Here is a 20,152-nt window from a genome sequence, read left to right as displayed (position 1 = left end):
AGAGAGAGAGAGAGAGAGAGAGAGAGAGAGAGAACAACTGCAACTGACAGAAAACTCAGTGAAACAAGACACTGCGGCGTTATGAACTTCAGTCGAAAATAACTGACATCATGCCCTCACGGCTTCAGTATTTTTGACACACATCTACATCACGGTTTTAGTGAGTGCAGGGCGTTCTGTTCTCTGACTCAAGACTGATCATCAATCTACACTGCTTGGTCAGTAATGCAACATCTCTCGAGTCATCACATGAGTAGCAAACTGAATCAACACCAGTTCATTTCTTTAAAAAATTTAGTGGGCGTTTACAAGGTCTTTTATCACATACTCATTTTATAATCGGTAACTATGGGGGTGGACGCCGGTTTACAAGGTATTTTACCACATGTACAGTTGTTGTTTTTTACCGGTAACTATGGTGGTGGGCATTTACAACGTATCTTATCACATGTACAGTTTTTAACCGGTAACTATGGGGGTGGGCGTTTACAAGGTATCTTATCACATGTACAGTTTTTAACCGGTAACTATGGGGATGGGCGTTTACTGTGGTTGTTTGCAGGTAGTTTCGAGTACACTGAGTCGGTTGTAGCAGTTTCAGTTTCAGTTTCAGAGACAAACCGTGCGGACTGATCTATAAAAGTTACAACACCGCGTCTGGTACTAACTTTGAAAAAAAAAGAAAAAAAAAGGGGGGGGGGGGGGGGGGGGGGGGGGCACACAAAAAAAAGCAGATGGCTACCTACGCTTTGACCAAACACACCGGTCCAGTTGAGAGCCGCCAACAATTTTATAAATCATTCGACTTAAATGAAATATAACGAATAAAGAAAATGAATAAGTAAATTATCAAGGTAGAGAATGAATAAAAGATATAAGCCCTTGTAGAAGCAGCAGTGTCAAAAACAGCAGCGATCATGGAAGCAGAAAATGATTTGTTGTGTAGACAACAGATGAAAACAATCGTATCATCGTATGATTCACAAGCAGATCTGCGAAATTAGAAATTGTGTTACTGAATGCCAGTTTATCACAACGAAGCTCACGATTTCATGCGCCTGTTCGCTACTCAACTTCATAAATGAGGCAAAAAAGAGAGGATGGAGATGACTGACACGAACACACGAAGCATCCACCATCCTCGCACCCTCACGCAGCTTCACATGCACAAATCTCTCTCTCTCTCCCTCTCTCTCTCTCCCCCCAGCCACCCCCTCCTCCCTCCCCAGTCCCCCCCCTCCCCCCCACTAACTCTCCCCCCACCCCCACCACCCGTCTTCCATTACTCTCGCGCGTGGCCTCTGCGTGCAGTCTGTGAGACCAACCAAGGCACTGCTCTGGCACCGCCATATTCGGTGAGCCTTCTAAGTCTTTCCCTCATCTGAGATCTGCACCCCCGGAAGTCTTTCTGAACGTCGCCACTCTTTGTACCTGCTTCATTCATTTGTCCACCCCTTTTCTTTGATTATCCCCAAAATCACCGGCAATTTTGCTTTTAACCGCATTTTACTCTTCTTGTTGTTCACATTAACTTTTGATTTTAGAAAGACAAATACAGATGTTATATCTCCTCCTTGTTTACCCTCGTATCATGCGTTGGGTTGGTTTGCTGCGTATGAAATAAATTTTTACCCCCGAAAACGGAGTATGGCTGCCTACATGGCTGGGTAAAAACGGTCATACTCGTGCCTACTCGTGCACATACGAGTGAACGTGGGAGTTGCAGCCCACAAACGAAAAAAAACAGAAGAGAAGAATGCATTTTTTGATGACATAACCTTTCGTAACGTGTGGATCAAATAGATACCATCTTCAATCGAGGAATCATTGTAGAAAAGAAAAGTACCAGAGGAATAGTTGATGTGTGGGCAGCGGTGGCGTGTTCACCCACAACGGCTCAACGCTGCTGATATGTTTCAGACAGGTGGAGGCAGTACCGGCAGGCTGGCGAGTTTCCGTGCGAGGTTTGCGTGCATCCCACTTGCTCGCCAGAGTTTATTTGCTGGGGTGCATTCATCACAGTCTTTTGGAAAATGACCATCTTATACTTGGTAACTTGCACCGGCTGAAACTGAGCAAAGATGTGTTGATCAGGCAGATCTCGGGTAGGGTTAAAATCACTCCACTCCCTTGCCTCAGGAAACAAGACGTAGTTTGCACAGCTTTGCGAACGGGTTCGAAGACGAGTCCAAGAAATTGACACGTGTTTGGTACCGTGTGCAAGATCTTCCACAACAAATAAACACCGCGTTGAACTTTGAGGGAACTTGTTGCTGCAACTGAAATGCATAAGGTGTGTGCCGGGGTGAGTTTGTTTTGAAGGCCGGGAACACGAGTGGAATCCCCGAGGGTGGACGGAGCTACGCAATCATCGAGTCAGTTTAGTGTGCGATTCCTCAGTAAAAGAAGTGTGGTAAAGCCTCCGGGACTTTGACAACCATGGCCACTGAGACAGCCAAAAACCCGTCCGACCTTAAAGACCCTGACCAAGACACGGTCACCCTCTGTACCCAGACGGCCTACCCTGGAGACGACGAGCTGGAAAGCCTGGAAGGAGAAATCGTGATTGCCTGGAAGCTGGACCAGCCTCCTGACGTGGAACCATCTCTCGTTCAGGACGCCAAGGACACGGAGACCCAGATGGAGACGGTGAGGAAGTGTCTGGCGGAAGGTCAGCAGTGTGACGCCCTGGTCTACGTTGACAGGGCCCTGCAAGCCGATTTCCACAACCCCGCCCTGTGGCTGCAGAGAGCCACCGTGCTCATCGCCCTGGGCGACCTCCGCGAGGCCTTCCGGAGCTGCCGGGTTCTCTCGCCCAGAGACAGGACTTTGGATATGTGGAAGATGGGAGGTAATCACTCTTACTACAACTACTACTACTTCTTCTTCTTCTTCTTCAAGGTCTACTTCAGTCTGTTATCGATGTTGCTACTGCTGCTGTTGTTGCTGCAATGTTTTTTGTTGGTTGCTCTTGTTATTGTCAGTCTTTTTTTTTTTATATATATACATATAATTACAACCAGTTCTGTTGTCTGCACGTGTACACACACACACACACACACACACGCACACACGCACGCACGCACGCACACACACACACGCACACACACACTCACACACACACACACGCACACACGCACACACACACACACGCACACACAGAGAGAGAGAGAGACCCGGATAGAGAGATAGAGAGAGAGAAACGAACCGGCACAGAAGATAAGGCCTGAAGAAATTTAAGAAGGGGGCTGAAAGGATTATCAGTCCAGGGGGTTCATGAAAACAGAGCGGTGTGGATGGTACAGAAAACTGAGACGTTTGTCACAGGGGTGTTGAAAAGCTCTGATCACACACACACACACACACACACACACACACACACACACACACACACACACACACACACACACACACACACACATACACAAACACACTCACACACAAAGAGGACAAAATATGCTATTTGCGAGGATAAGAGATAAGCACCCCAGTGTTTTCTGCTTTTTTTTGCTTTTTTTTTTCCCTTCTTCTTCTTTTAATTTTTTTCTCTGCTTTAAATAGTGTCGGCACTGCACAATATTAAGAGAGAGAGGAAGAGAGAGAGAGAGAGAGAGAGAGAGAGAGAGAGAGAGAGAGAGAGAGAGCAGTCAATACTACCTGTGTTGTGCAACAGTTCAAGCTGTTGCTCCTCCTCCACTGTACCTTGCGTGTTCGACAGTACGCGTACACAGTTCTTTCCTTTCAGTGAGGTGTGTTGGGGCGAGGGAGGGGTAGGTGGTGGGGTGGAGAGAGGAAGTAAGAGGAGCCTTGTGCCTGGATATACACGAATGGGGAGTGAGGTGGGGGGTGATGGTGGAGGTGGAGGTGGAGGATGAGAAGGTGAAATCATACACGTGCCTCTTCTGAAACACAGTTCGCACACACAGCAGGTGTAAAAAAAAAATTAAAGAAAAAGAAAAAGGGAGAGACGTTCAGGCCCTGGAAAAGTCGGTATTGGAGCTGGAACAGAACAAGGTTACAGCACCCATTTTGCTGTCAGTGTTGGTACGCACGACTGTGTTGGTTATATATATAAGAAACAACGCTTTACAGTGTGATATGTATATAGATAGATAGATAGACATAAATATAGATAGATAGATGATATTATTATCATTGATAGATATTTAGACATATATAGATATAGATAGATTATATTATTATTATAATTGTTGTTGTTGTTGTTGTTATCATTATCAGCATTTACGCCTAATCTTGAAAATAAGCCCTAGTCGTTTACAAATAGAACACACACGTAAATATGAAAAATGGAAAAAAAAATTGAACACAAGATACCAAACATTAAAAAATCACACACACACACACCCTCCCCCGCACACACACACACACACACACACACACACACACACACACACACACACACAAAACATAAGAGCACACGCGCACGAACTCACACAAGTCATAGCGAACAATTATAAATAGTACACAATCAAAAATATAACCAACAAATTCTGTGTATATATATTTTTATTTTTATTCCCTTACATCATAGTAGTCCGACGAGGAATACAAGAAATACAAGTGCATGTAATAACTAAACAACACTTTCGTTATTTGAAAATAAAATGTGAATTTCCAAAATACCCGAGTCTCGTCCATCACCCACATGAATCATTTGCTTTTATTTAAAAAAATCCCATTTTTCAATTATTTTCCGTTGTTTCAAAACACACTAGGGCGACTGGGTGGTTGTTTTCTACAATTGAGTCTCCTACGTTTCTTTCACACACACACACACACACACACACACACACACACACACACACACACACACACACACACACACACACACACACACACACTGAATATACTGAATCAAATGAAATGTTGATGGTGACGGCCTGGACAATGTGTGTCAAATCAAACGGGGAAATATATTTCACTTCCACCGTCAACTTATCTTGAAAGTGCCAACCTTTTTATCGCATACATTACAAGTTGTCTACCTACTTGACGACAGACAATGAAGACCCCCCCAGGCACTGCCACTCTACACAGTGTTCGGGATAACCAACTTGATCTTCTGAATCTGTAATTTGATTGATGTTCGTTCGCTTCTCAAACTCTAACTGATTTGGTTAACTAGACCTTCTGCCGTGTTGTGCAGGACCTATGGCAGCACGGAAATATAATGACGTATGAAGAAATAGTGCGTAAATTAGGCGCTGACCCTGGCCTTCTTTTTGAATACAATGCCATAATAAACTCAATCTCACAAACATGGAAACTCCATCTAGCTAATGATGTCCACAACGATGAAAATCCAAACGGCATTGCAACAAAAGAGGGGAACCTCAATACCTTGTCAAATAAACAAATCATGAAAGCATTCGCCCGAAGAGAAAACCATGAGATATGTGCAGCTCAGTTTTGGAAACGTAAGCTACACATCAATATAAGTGACTACTTCAAATTAGCATATGAATGTACGACAGAATCACGACTGAGGTTACTTCACTTCAAATTCATACACAATATTTACCCAACGAATATTCTGCTTGCCAAAATGGGTGTAACGGACACAAATAGATGTAACTGGTGCCAAGAAACCGATTACATTGAACATGCCTTTTACTCCTGCCCCAAACATTCCTCCTTTTGGAAACATGTGAAACAACTCATTCTCACACGCTACGATACGCTGATTCCCATGGATAAAAAGTAGCTCTGTTTGGTACAACAAAAATGGACATTCCAACAGATGAAAAACGAAAGGAAATCAATACGATATTGTTAATAGCAAAACTGTCCATCTCCAAATTTAAATACGGCAAGTGCAAAAATCTTGACCTTATCTTTGAATCAGAGCCCAGCCTACGTAACCTATGATCAGTATCCGTTAAGATACCAGAACACTGAGTCAGGCCCACAAAAAATCCTGAGGGTAGTATTTCAGTGTGCACATACATATCATATTGTACTTAGCTGTAGAGCTTGTGGAGAGAGAGGGGATTGAGTGAGTAAAGGAGACAGAGAGAGAGAGAGGGTGTGTGTTTGCATACCATGCTTCTCTTTCAGGCAATATGATTTTGTGTGAAACCATCATGTATGTGTAATATATGTTGCATGGTCTTGTAAGTGTTTGAACATGCCATTGAGAAGAAGACAGATTAAAAATGTGAGAAAAAAAGAAAGAAAAAAAAAGAAAGAAAAAACAGAAAGGAGAAAAATGATGATGGAAGGAACAAAAACCAAAAATAAATATTTTTTTAAAATAAAAAGACACAAAAGACAAAACAAAAAAACCAACAAAAAAACAAAAAAACAAAAGAAACAAAAAAGAGAAAGAAAAAAATATTAGAACGAACCTTCCAGGGATGCTGAAACTATCCTGCTCATTTGCAGAACTTTTAGGCATCCACTGATTTCTCCTAAAAAAAATTTTTTTTGAATAAAAAAAGACCTTCTGACGTGTGAACTGTATTTGCGAGCTGTCTAATATCTTCTTCATATGTCTAATATCTTCTTCTCCCATATGAGGACACACACCGACAGATAAGCCTGCCTGCCTACTCCATCAATATCTTCTTAACATGAATAAATATGAAATAGATTGAAGAAGAAGAAGGCGAATGATAATGATTATGATGACGAGGACTGCCATTTCACATCTCAGCATGACATACATCCATGCAGCTGGTGTTGTTCAGCTTATCAGACACAAACTGGCGCAAACATACACAAATTACTGCATAGTCCTGTGATTTCCTGGTAACAAATTCTGATTGGTGCCCCTTTACTCTCAATTCTGCCTGATTTTCAGTCGATTAGGTTACTAAAAATTTATAAAAACAACAACAACAACAACAACAACAACTGAAGGATCAGTTTGCTGATGATAATATGGTAGGGCTTAGCGATCTGAGTAACTATTACTTACACAGTTTGTTACAAACAGCAATTCGGCAGGCTTTCCAGAAATATATACATGATGGCTTCAGAATATTTTACAGAAATCTTGTATAATAGGTACAAGCAAACTGGGAAGTGTATGCTTTCCAAAGAAGATACATTTCTCTGTCATGTGCAAATTAAAGAAAGCACGATCGCAAAAGGGAAGAAATAAAAGGAAAAAAAATAAAGAAAACAATAGGCTAACCGTTCATGGCTTGTGTTTGATTTTCTGCTTAACAGAAGCGAAACGAAAAACGCGCGAGCTCACCATCAGAAACGAAGGGGGGGGGGGGGGGTTTGTTGGTTTTTTTTTTCTACCCGGAAGTAGCTGCTTGTTGGAAACAGAACAATTCTATGTTAAAGCAGGCCACGTCGATCGGCATTTCATTATTGTTTTACGATTATGATATGGATCTGTCAAGGTTTTACTTCTCCGGTCTGCACCACGACTTTCCGATTTCGACAGATCGTAAAACAATATCGCCAAATGCACCTTCGGGTGTTATGTTCACGCTAATCGCTCCGGACAACTGAGTCGATTTCTTTCGCCAAGTTATGTTCGGTGGATTGGACATAAATTTCCATAAGCATGTCTTCTGTGTGACTCGAGTCGGGGTAACCTCCGATGCTCACAGGAAATGTAATCATCACTGTACTTGCATATTAAGCAAAAGAAGTTCCAATTTGAACTAAAACTCGTTTTGTTTACACAAGTGAGTGAAAAACGATTGCTATTAATCAGTGTGTCAGTATGTCAGATAAAAAATAGTGCTAAGTTTTGTGGATAAGAATAGTAAAAATGTAACAGTAAACTCACTGTGGAAACATTTGGCTTCATCATAATTTTGAGCCCTTTTTCAGAAGTGCATTGCCATTATATATAGAATGATGAAAGAACTGACATTATCCAAATTTTAAGCCATGTTTGTTGTTGACAGACTAAACACACACACTGATGAGTCAGGACCTCAGTAAAAACTGTCAGCCCAATGCATAAGCCCTCAATCTCTCTGTCTCTCTATCTCTATGTCTCTGTCTGTCTGTCTGTCTGTCTGTTTCTCTCAGTGTCTTTTGTGCGCGCCTGATGCTGTCAGTGTTAAGAATATTTGTATTGTATTTCGTATTTATATTTCTCTTTTCTATCACAGTAGATTTCTCTGTGTGAAATTCGGGCTGCTCTCCCCATGGAGAACGCATCGCTACACTACAGCGCCACCCATTTTGTTTTGTATTTTTTCCTGCGTTTATTAGTTTTTCCTATCGAAGTGGATGTTTCTACAGAATTTTGCCAGGAGCAACCGTGGGTTCTTTTACGTGCCGTTGCTAAGTGCATGCTGCACACTTAGGCGGACGCGTTACCTCTAGGCCATCACTCCACTCCAATATATATAATATTCTCTTTGACATGGAAAGGAATCAAACATGCAAAGACAGTAATAGATATTAAAAGAAATTTGTTCGGCTATAACAGCTATGATGACACGCTCTCCCGAGCACGAATTACTAATGGCAAGAGAGTACAATACAATACAATACAATACAATACAATACAATACAACACAATACTCCATAAAACTATACAGTACGGTACTGTACTGTACTGTGCGATGCAATTCAATTCAATTCATTGCAGTGCAATTCAACGCAGGATAAACCAATATACTACAAGCTCGAGTCCGTGTATGTGTGTGTGTGTGGTGGTGGTGGTGGTGGGGGGTCGTGGGGGAGATGCGGGTGGGAGGGTGGGGGGGGGGGGGTGCGCTCGCGCCTGTGTGTGTGTGTTTGGGTGGGTGGGTGGGGGTGTTGCCAAAGCTGACGTGTCGGACCTGACTGCTGTCTACAGGCTCCATCCTGGACAAGCTGGGCCTGCCCCTCTCCGCAGAGTCGTGGTTCCGCAACGCCACCAAGACCTCCGCCCGGGGAGACAACAGCGCCGCCATCCTGTTCCAGAAGACCCGCGCCAAGCGTCTCTACGCCCCTCTGACCCGAGACACCCCCGTAGAAGTGACCTTCACCTCTCAAGGCAGAGCCCTGGCCACCACCCGGGCCGTAAAGAAAGGGGAGGTCATCTTCGCCGACAAACCCATGGTGCTGGCGCAGACGCTGCCCACCTTGAAGTTCGTCTGCTGCGCCAACTGCGCCAGGAGCATGATCCGGCCCGAGGACGTGTTCACCAAAGAGGAGCTGCAGCAGAAGACCCTTGCCAAGGCCCTGAAGAAGTACTGGCCCATCCGCGACCGCTTCCCATGCGTCTGCGGCCACGAGGTGTACTGCAGCGAAGGGTGCAAGGCGGAGGCATGGGACAACTACCACCGACTGATCTGCCCGGAGAGGAACCCGACCATGAGGAGGCTGTACGAGGTATGCGAGTCCTACAACCAGCTGACGTCCTCCGACGTGTCGGCCTTTGACGGATGGTGGGCGGCGTCCTTTAGCCCCATCCTGATGGCCAAGTTGTGGGCCCAGGTGGTCAGCAGCGCCTGCAGCCTGGCCAAGGAGAAGGGGAGGGTGGGGGGGCGTCCCTCCGCGCAGGACTGGGCCTTCGCCAGGGCTCCGTACCGCCGGTGATTTCAGTTAATTTCTCGCCCTCCGCACCCCCCCATCCCCCGACCCCCGACTCCCCTGACCCCCATCCCTCGACCTCCCCCACCCTTTCCTCCTCTTCCATCCTCATCCTCATCCTCGCTTTTGTCTGCTGCCTGCATGTGTGGCGGGGAATGCGCGGGCTGTCAGGTTCAGTTCACGCCTTTGATCGATTGGTTTGGGCGATTAGAAGATTCATCAATGATTTAGTCATGTTTCTTTAATGAGTAGAGAGGGACTGTGGAAGATCATGGCCAAGTACGGATGCCCTCGGAAATTTATTTCCTTGGTCACCCAATTCCATGAAGGCATGCAGGCTCGAGTCCAGGACAAAGGTGAAATATCTGCTCCTTTTGCTGTCACAAATGGTGTCAAGCAAGGCTGCGTCCTGGCTCCAACGCTGTTCAGCCTCATGTTCTCTGCAATGCTTACTGATGTCTTGAGAGATAGCGATGTTGGAATCGGCCTGAAGTACCGAACAGATGGCAAGTTGTTTAACCTCAGAAGGCTCCAAGCAGAAACGAAGGTCATGACAGACATCATCAGAGACTTTTTTTTTGCTGATGATTGTGCCCTCAACGCTGGATCTGAAGCTGACATGCAACTCAGTGTCGACAAGTTTGCCACTGCCAGCAGGAACCTCGGCCTTACCATCAGCACGAGGAAAACTGAAATTCTCCATCAGCCAGCCCCCGGGAAACCCTACATTGAGCCCAACATTACAGTCAACGGTCAGAGACTCAGTTCGGTGGAGCGGTTCACATACCTTGGCAACACACTGTCACGAAATGCGACCATCGACGATGAAGTGAACTCAGGATTGCAAGAGCAAGCGCAACTTTTGGTAGACTCAATGCAAATGTCTGGAACATAAGAGGCATTAGTCTTGAGACCAAGCTAAAGGTCTACAGAGCAGTAGTTCTCCCCACACTACTGTACGCCTGCGAAACTTGGACAGTGTACCAACGACATGCCAAGAAGCTGAACCACTTCCACACAACATGCCTCAGGAAGCTACTGAACATCAAGTGGCAAGACAAGACCCCAGACAGAGGTGCTCGCAAAAGCCACTCTTCCCAGCATCTTCACCATCCTGATGCAGTCCCAGCTTCGCTGGCCTGGACACGTGGCACGCATGCCAGACCATCGGCTGCCCAAAAGGCTCTTCTATGGCGAGCTGCAACAAGGGAAGAGATCACATGGAGGTCAGAAGAAGCGCTTCAGAGATACTCTGAAAGTCTCTCTGAAAGCGTTTGATATCAACCCTGACTCCTGGGAGGAATCTTCAGTGGACCGTGACAAATGGCGCGCTGCTGTGCACAAAGGCGCCAAGTTGTGCGAGGCCAACAGGACTGCTGCAGCTGTTCAGAAGAGGCAGGCCAGAAAGTCACGGGCAAACAAGCTCCCTGACAATGGTATGCCTGTTTTTGTCTGCCCCAACTGTCAGCGAACATTTCGTGCGCAGATTGGACTATTCAGCCATCTGCGCATTCACAGATAGATTCATGAGCATCCTCCCCCCCACCCCACCACCACCCTCCCCCCATCCCCCAGCTGGATGACAACGAGGGTCATCATCGATCTCGATGGACACACCACCACCAGTCATGTTTCTTTTATGATGATGACGATGATGATCATTATTATTATGTGTTTCTATGCGTTTGTTAGTTTGCTATTTATTTGTCATCATGTATCTGTTTGTTGGCCTGTTTCTTTTCTGGTTGGCGTGTTCGTTGTTGTGGGGGGGGGGGGGAAGAAAGGGGTCGTTCTCTGTTTCTGTCTTTGTCTGTCTGTCTGTCTCTCTTTCTCTCTCTCTCTTGGGTGTAGATAGAGGGAAATGGGGGATTCTCTTGGTCTCGACACCCGAGCAGAGCCCTCAGACCATAACTGAAGGTCACGGTAGTGGCAGCTCAACGCCTATGATCCACTCCCCCTCCACACACACCCTTTTTTTTCTTTACTTTTCTTTTTTTTTTTTTTTTTTCATCTCGTGGCGGCATGAGCTGAAAGAAACTACACTTACCATATTTACAGTCCTAATGAGACGACAATGGGGCATTGGAACCGCACTGTTGACGGGTAACCGTTGGACTTTTTTGTTGTTGTAACATTGCAGATTCATTGCCTTTGGATCTGGAATCAAAGCTGATGCGCTGCCGAGGATGCGAGAACTGATGTCAGAAATATTCCGAGACCTAGGTGACGGTCTGAGTTACCCCATCGACAAGGAGGAGTTCAACGGCAGATATTTACAGGTAACGGTTACGGCGACAGTGTCACTGACTTGAAAAACAGAAAGGAAAAGAAAAGATACAGCAATACCAGACAAGCCAGTTAGTCCTCTTCCTCATTCGCCTTGGTACAGGGGCCTGTGAGATAGCATAATCATAAATAGTGGAGTGTTGGCCCAGAGGTAACGCGTCCGCCTAGGGAGCGAGAGAATCTGAGCGCGCTGGTTCGAATCACGGCTCATCCGCCAATATTTTCTCCCCCTCCACTAGACCTTGAGTGGTGGTCTGGACGCTAGTCATTCGGATGAGACGATAAACCGAGGTCCCGTGTGCAGCATGCACTTAGCGCACGTAAAAGAACCCACGGCAACAAAAGGGTTGTTCCTGGCAAAATTCTGTAGAAAAATCCACTTTGATAGGAGAAACAAATAAAACTGCACGCAGGAAAAAAAAAAAAAAAAAAAAAAAGGATGGCGCTGTAGTGTAGCGACGCGCTCTCCCTGGGGAGAGCAGCCCGAATTTCACACAGAGAAATCTGTTGTGATAAAAAGAAATACAAACACAAATACAAATACAAAATACTCCCCCCCCCCTTTTTTTTTTTTTTTTTTAAAAATCTCCTCACCAACCACAACTCCACCAGCATCTTTTTTTCTGGAGTATATAACTTTCTATAAAATCATATCTGAGGTCATCCTCATGCTCACGAAGAGGGGGATGTTGATGTTCGTTGACGTGTCACGGCGCTGTACGAATGCCAGATGCCGGCAAACATACGATTCTACCCGTTGAGGGACACCACGCCGCCCTCAGAATTACGACTGAGTGTGTGAGCTAGCTGCTGGGCCGTCTGTTCATGGTTTGCTTTGTAGGTGACCAGACAGTTACTTCATACGATTCTGTTTGATCGGGTGCTTTTTGGTTGGGGCCTGTTCAGATTTCCATTTTGTATTCCTTTATGAAATTCCACGTCATGTGTGTGCGTGTGTGTGTGTGTGTGTGTGTGTGTGTGTGTGTGTGTGTGTGTGTGTGTGTGTGCGTGCGTGTGTGTGTGTGTGCGTTCGTGCGTGTGTGTCTGTGTGTTTGTGTCTCTGTGTCTGTGTCTGTGTCTCTGTGTCTGTGTCTGTGTGTGTGCGTTTTACCACTTTCATATTAAAGATGGACGTTCTTCTATGGGATTTTTTTTTTTTAATATCCTATTACATATGCTCTCTGTTGTTGTTGTTTTTCTTCTTTTCCTTTTTCTTTTTCTTTCAATAATTTTTTTTCTTGTCTTGCTTGAATTTGTGTGCGGGTGTGAGTGTGCGTGTATGTGTGTCGCTCATCAGTGTTTTGTGTGTGTTGTTGTTGTTGTTGTGTGTGTGCGTGGGTGTGCGTGTGTTTGTTTGTTTGTTTGTTTGTGTGTGTGTGTGTGTGTGTGTGTGTGTGTGTGTGTGTGTGTGTGTGTGTGTGTGAACCTGTAGTCTTCCGAATGTGTAGTCATAGTCACACTAAAGGTGGTTGTTTTCTATAATTGAGTCTCCTTCGTTTCTTACACACACACACACACACACACACACACACACACACACACACACACACACACACACACACACACACACACACACACACACACACACACACTACACACACACACACACACACACACACACACACACACACACTTCACAAACACACACACACACAGATGGCCTGCAACGTGCAGTCCTTCTCCGACAGCGACAACCCTATGGGCTACCTCTGCCGAGGACTGCGCAGTGAGCAGGACATGCAGATGGAGATTCTGCTGGCCAAGGTCCGCCACAAGGAGCACGACGGGGACTTCGCCGGTCTCTTCCCTCTGCACGCCTGCCTCAACCATTCCTGCGCCAATAACGCCGTCGTGGGCGACGGACCCACTGCGGATGGACGTCCTGGCTGCCACGTGAAGGCCAAGCGGAACATCGCGTGCGGGGAGGAGGTGTGTGTCTTACTGAGTCACCTTGGTGTGAATAGACAATAAAGTAGCCAACGTGTGAGAGAGAGTCCTATATCACCTTGTAGTGTACAGACAATAAAGTAAACAAGATGAATAAGAGGAGGTGTGTGTGTGTGTGCGAGGGGGGAGGATGTGGTAGGAGAGGGAGAAAGGTGGATGGTACTTTTTTGTGAAATTGGTGGCAGGATATGTGGATGGATGGAAGAAGGAGGAAGTCTTTCTTTCTCCGTTTCCATACACACGTTGGTTGTTTTGGGGGTTGTTTTTTGTTGTTGTTGTTGTTGTTTTGTTTTGTTGCTTTGTTTTTTAATGCATACAGCAGGCTGTCCTGGCAATACCTCATAATTATCCGCCATTCAGTCGTTCTGCCTCGTGTTTATCTGTGCAGGTGTGTAACCAGTATATCGACATCAGCATGAGCCGCAAGGAGCGCCGCTACTACCTGTACCGCTCCTACAGCTTTCTGTGCCAGTGCACGCGCTGTCAGTTTGAGGGGGACGGGCCAGAGTCGTGCACGGAGTGCGAGGTCAAGGCCCCGGAGGGCAAGAACTTCCCCACCTGCTCCCGCTGCAAGCAGGCCTGGTACTGCTCCACCAAGTGCCAGAAGAAGGCCTGGAAGAGGGGGCACAAGAAAATCTGCGGGCTGGAGATGTAACTTTTCATGTATCAACCATTGACTATTGAAATCGTTCGGCTCAGAGTTGGGCCTTAACCTCGAAAATCCTGGCTTGGGAGCGCAGAGCGCGAGAGCTTGACGAGAGGCCGATATGTGCGGCGCTTTTGAAGGAGTAAGCGATCACAGTTTGCCCAAGGCAGACATCGCTTGGACATTGTTTGGTATTTTATATATTAGACAATGGTACTGCGAGAGAGAGAGAGAGAGAGAGAGAGAGAGAGAGAGAGAGAGAGAGAGAGAGAGAGAGAGCGTTGAAATCGTTGAAAAATACGATTTTCAAAAATATGGCGATAGCTGAGAGAATATTCTATGGGCTGTAAGACTGGAGCGTGGAATGTCGGGGAAGTTCAGATAAGTTTGCCACGCATCTGAGGCTACGAACTCATCAGATAACGAGAGTAGGTTGGCATAGACACTCCCCTTCGCTCCCCTCTCCATAGAAATCTTTTGGGGTTTAAAGGTTGATTACAGAGGAATCGTTCTGCACCGGAGTGGCCGTGACATGGATGAAGATGAAGATTTTTTTTTTTAATGGATGAAGTATTACCCAGCAGGTTATTCGATGCAAAACTAGAATGGCAACTTTACTGTTTTGGGGCATATTCCATTATTTTTATTTCACATGAGACGTTTGGTTACGAAAGCATCACGGAATATAGAAACAACTTTTTTTTGTTTGTTTGTTTGTAGGCCTACCTTATGTTATTTTTATTGACAAATCTGCAATATTTCTCTGCGACAGTTTGTGCTCGGTGAGCATACTGTTCATTTCGTGTTGCTGGTCTGGTGTGGTCCGCCCCTCATGCCCCCTCCCAGTGTGCCTGGATTGAGTTCCGATTGGTTATTTTGTATGTTCTGTGACAGGACTAATTGTTGGTAACATTGCGGTCTTAAAGAAACTCCTGTTTGATAAAAAGCAATTCCCGTTATGGTTCTATACTCTTGTTTTATTTTCAAATTCCTGAGGAAGACTAAATGTGATGTAGAATGTGTGTGTGTGTGTGTGTGTGTGTGTGTGTGTGTGTGTGTGTGTGTGTGTGTGCTTGCGTGTGTGTCTATGTATGTATGCGGACACAGGTAATTTTTGCAATCCACAAGTTCTGACAGGGTGTGGACAGCTGCATGATAAAGGTGCGAACTTTTCTCAAATTTTTGCAAATTTTGACCTTTTTAACCTTTTTTTTTTTATCGCTTTTACCTTGTTATGATATGCATCTCTTGTGATGTAAACCAAAGTCGAAACCTAATGACTGAAAAAAGTTGGGAACAAAAAGAGAAGACAAAAAAAAAAAAAAGGTTATGCCCTCGAAACTGTATTGTTTTCATGTGTATACATGTGTTGCTCCTCTTCTCAGGTTAACCCCCACATCTATATCCCTTGTTTTTATTTTTGGCAATAATAGTTATAGGGAAGGATCACTGTGTTGGACTGGGTTGTGTATCTGAGAACAAAACCAGATAGGTCTTCTTCTTCGTCGTCGTTCGTGGGCAGCAACTCCCACGTTCACTCGTATGTACACGGGTGGGCTTTTACGTGTTTGACCGTTTTTACATCGCCATCTAGGCAGCCATACTCCGTTGTCCGTGGTGTGCATACTGAGTATGTTCTTGTTTCCATAACCCACCAAACGCTGACGTGGATTGCAGGATATTTAACGTGCGTATTTGATCCTTTGCTTGTTGTATACACACGAAGGGGGTTCAGGCACTAGCAGATCTGCACATATGTTGACCTGGGAGATCGGAAAAATCTCCTCCCTTTACCCTACAGCCGCCGTTACCGAGATTCGAACCCGGGACCCTCAGATTGAAAGTCCAACGCTTTAACCATTCGATTATTGCGCCCGTCAGATAGATCTAAAGGGTAACTCAAACAGGACGTTAAATGTCGGACTGGGAGTGACTTCATGTCAGTCCAGATTTTGTCCGTTGGAATTTTCCACGAGATCTTGCATTGATGCCCATCCGCTGGGAAGTGGATGCATGGCTGCCTTGTGATTTTGTGTCGGGCCGACGCTTCTGGTGTGTTTATTCAGTGTTGTTTACCTGTATTCCTAACACGATATAAGCCAGTTTTAATGTTGTTCTCCACCTTTACCAACAATCACACACATATACACGGATTTAAATTTTACTGCTGTTTGTTTTTCCATTAACAAAAAAATAAATTAAAAAAATAAAATAAAAAAAAAGAAAAAAAAGAAAAAAAGGGTTTGTTTTCTCCACACACACACACACACACACACACACACACACACACACACACACACACACACACACACACACACACACACACACACACACACGGGTTTCCCTTTTTATCCTGTTTAGGCCTAGTTTGATGCCCTAACTGATTGGCATCATGTATAACGCTGTTTGCTCATCTTCCAGTTTGTTGCTGTTGTGATTGTATTGTATTCCGTTTATCTTCTGAGTTAGTTCATTGAATTAGTGATTCCAAACAAAGTTGGAGACAATCGACCGTGCTGGCTGCAATGATCATCAAGGTCAATTTGTATTTTTTCAATTGGTGGGTGTTACTCCCAAGCGGTAGTTTTGATAGGTAGTGATTAGAATCACATGTAGACCGTTTGTTGTTTGAAACATAAGCGTGGTGTGCTGTTAATTTGATAGGATTGCACGTTTGTTTCTGTGCTGTAGAATTCAACGTTGTCGAGTTCAGAATTTTGTTTTCTTCTATCTTTCTTTTGAATGCGCATTCAACAACACACCGTACAATCAGAAAGCCACTATATCGTCACAGTACACAGTAACAGACTATTCTTATATGCCATGCAACAGCATACATTACACTGTATGCACACCCAGCCGGGACACAACGCGCTGTTTGGGGCACGTCACATAAAACAGTACCACATCACACAATACAAGCCATACCGCAGAGTATAAAACGGCATTACACCCAGCTCATCACAGCATATAGCATAAATCAACACCACAGCCACACAGTAGACAACAGCGCAACATAACAACTTATCGCGAAATACTAATGCGGCATCGTAAAATACAAGCCACATCACACGGCACACAACAGCATACTGCACCACATAATACCACACCACATCACATCGTACACAACATGTAGACACCACACACTGAGTACACAGCTCATCACACAGTACACAACACATCACATAACATGATAGCATCAATAGGACACCATAAGACATACTACCACACAACATCACACAGTACTCAACACATCACATAACATGATAGCATCAATAGGACACCATAAGACATACTACCACACAACATCACACAGTACTCAACACATCACATAACATGATAGCATCAATAGGACACCATAAGACATACTACCACACAACATCACACAGTACTCAACACATCACATAACATGATAGCATCAATAGGACACCATAAGACATACTACCACACAACATCACACAGTACTCAACACATCACACAGTACACACATCACTGATAGTACACAACAGTACATAATACCACAACACACAGTACATCACACAGTACATGCCACATCACACAGTACACACATCACACCACACAACAGCATTATTTTGCACATAAAAACACATCATGCCACCACAGAGCACACAGTACATCACACTAAACACACCACATCACACAACAGCATCAACAGCACACTGTATCACATTATACACCACATCACAGTACACATCACATCACACACTACACAACAGCTTCACATACAATCATAAAATAAACGACAAAATACCGTACGACATCACACAATACCACGCCGTATCACACAGTATTCGACAGTACCACATCACCTGATGTCGCAGCATATTGCTTAATAACACCATACTCACGTCTCACAATACGATTTCAATTCTTACATCTTGAAACTGCACCGCACCTATCAAAACACAAGCGTAACCCCACGCGCTTAGTCAGGTCTAGGTGGAAAATACAATACAATAAAATAAGGTAAATAAATGAATTGATAAATAAGTAGATACATAAAAAAATGATTATGATGATATTAATGATAATAATGATAACAATAATCATTATAAAACGAATAAATAAATAAATAAAGATTAAGAAATAAAGAAAGAAGATAAGTTCATAATATATGAAATAATTATATAGATAGATGAAGATAAAGAAGGAAAAGAAAATGATAACAAGAAAAGCAACTTACAAAGTCCATCACATCAAATTGTTTCGGATAAAATCTCAAACCATCATAATATCACATGAAACAGCGAAAAAAAAGAGATATAATTTATACTGATCAAAGTACAAATTCACATCACCACACTACAAATTATATATACTTACCACACTGATGACAGAAATGAACCTCAGCACAGTATAGACTGTTTAGACTGGTGTAGCGAAGCAACGAGGCAATTTTTCAATAAACGTGATGAAACGTATGAATTAGTGTGTGTGTGTGTGTGTGTGTGTGTGTTTCAGTTTCATTTAATGTCTATCCACATTAAGTGATATTAGACATGACAAAAAAATGATAAAAAGGGGGTGGGGGCAGAGGGAAAGGGATTAAAAAAAAAGAAAAAAAGGAGAAGAAATGTCTACAACATTAACAACAATCTGGCTGAAATAATTATATCGCAACTCTAAAACATATAGGTGTTAAAAAGAAAAAAAAGTTATAACAACTTTACTGGACTTTTGAAAACAGATTTGAAAAAGTCAAACATTAACAGTGACAAGTCCAAGATAAAAAAAAGTTATAACAGCAACCCAACTGAACTATTTAACAATGATTTTATTAAAAAAAAAAAAAATTGAACAATGAAAATGAAGAGTCCAATATTTCTTGCACCGGAAAAGATGCCAGCACAGGTGTATGACATTATAACATGTCGCAAGTAAATATATGATCACTTGTTATAGGATTACCACACATACAGGAAACACTTACTGTGGTGGTGGTGGTGGTGCTGGGTGTGTGTGTGTGCGCGCGGCGCGGGGGCACGGGGATTGGGTAGTTGTGCAGAAGAGAGAGGGGGTGGTAGAGAAAGTGAGAGGGAAATGGAAGGCGTCACGTAAGTGAACTGATGGTGAGTGTGGAAGAATAGGACAAAACAGCCGCACAACCATTCATAATAATAATAATGGTATGTGATGAGGTGGTAAGGTCGTGTATCAGGTATGGTCGTTTCTAGGTGGAGACGGTTAGAAGGTATTTTGTAGAACTCAGTAGATTTCGAAGGTCCGGCACCAAAATTCCTTTACATAAATATTGATTTAAAAGAATTATAGGTTTTGGCCTAATGATATCATTATAACTAAGAAATATAATCTTACTGAATTTTTATAACATAAAAACTATAATCCCATGTATTATGAATTGTTTATAATTTTTAAAAATTGGTTGGAAATAATGCTTTATGTAAAGGGAGGTAGATCACTTGTGACCGATTCAAGTGAAGATTTAGGGGAGGTAAATTCCGAGAAGTATGCTAGTCTAGCCAGCAGCCTGAGAGAATCTGCTTCCAAGCCAAAGTCCTCGCCATAGAGATTGGTGCAAGAGGGTTTGTGGGCGCATCTGCCTACAGCCTCATGAAACAGCTGTCGATATCGGGCAGAAAGAGGACATGGTAGAAGCAGCAGAAAAGAGTTCCAGCTGGATCTGGGCGTACGATGTCTCAGTGGTTAAAACGTCTGCCAGAAAAGGTGACTCAGTCCTGAAGTGGAGACCACCCTGGAAGCGGATTCGAACCTGCT

The 20,152-nt window shown here is 44.0% G+C and overlaps 1 protein-coding gene across 1 annotated transcript; it reads left to right on the top strand.

Moving 5' to 3' along the window:
• The first annotated feature begins 55 nt into the window (after positions 1-55).
• LOC143292861 (protein-lysine N-trimethyltransferase SMYD5-like) lies at positions 56-18,837 on the top strand. The gene is made up of 6 exons (XM_076603493.1): positions 56-218; positions 1,921-2,851; positions 8,798-9,518; positions 11,657-11,795; positions 13,459-13,731; positions 14,138-18,837. Exons 2-6 carry the CDS (start codon positions 2,440-2,442, stop codon positions 14,402-14,404), a joined length of 1,812 nt encoding a protein of 603 aa, XP_076459608.1. The 5' UTR covers positions 56-218; positions 1,921-2,439; the 3' UTR covers positions 14,405-18,837.
• Positions 18,838-20,152: the final 1,315 nt, after the last annotated feature.

The sequence above is a fragment of the Babylonia areolata genome, chromosome 18 (genome assembly GCF_041734735.1).
Source record: "Babylonia areolata isolate BAREFJ2019XMU chromosome 18, ASM4173473v1, whole genome shotgun sequence".
Classification (NCBI taxonomy): Eukaryota; Metazoa; Mollusca; class Gastropoda; order Neogastropoda; family Buccinidae; genus Babylonia; species Babylonia areolata.
The sequence above is the reverse complement of the archived record's forward strand: the minus strand, read 5'-3'. Positions and strand labels throughout refer to the sequence as shown.

Coding starts and splice junctions, on each gene's coding strand:
- LOC143292861 (XM_076603493.1), top strand. CDS start 2,440: ATGGCCACTGAGACAGCCAAAAACCCGTCCGACCTTAAAGACCCTGAC. Junction 2,852..8,797: donor GGATATGTGGAAGATGGGAG/GTAATCACTCTT, acceptor TGCTGTCTACAG/GCTCCATCCTGGACAAGCTG. Junction 9,519..11,656: donor GCCAGGGCTCCGTACCGCCG/GTGATTTCAGTT, acceptor GTAACATTGCAG/ATTCATTGCCTTTGGATCTG.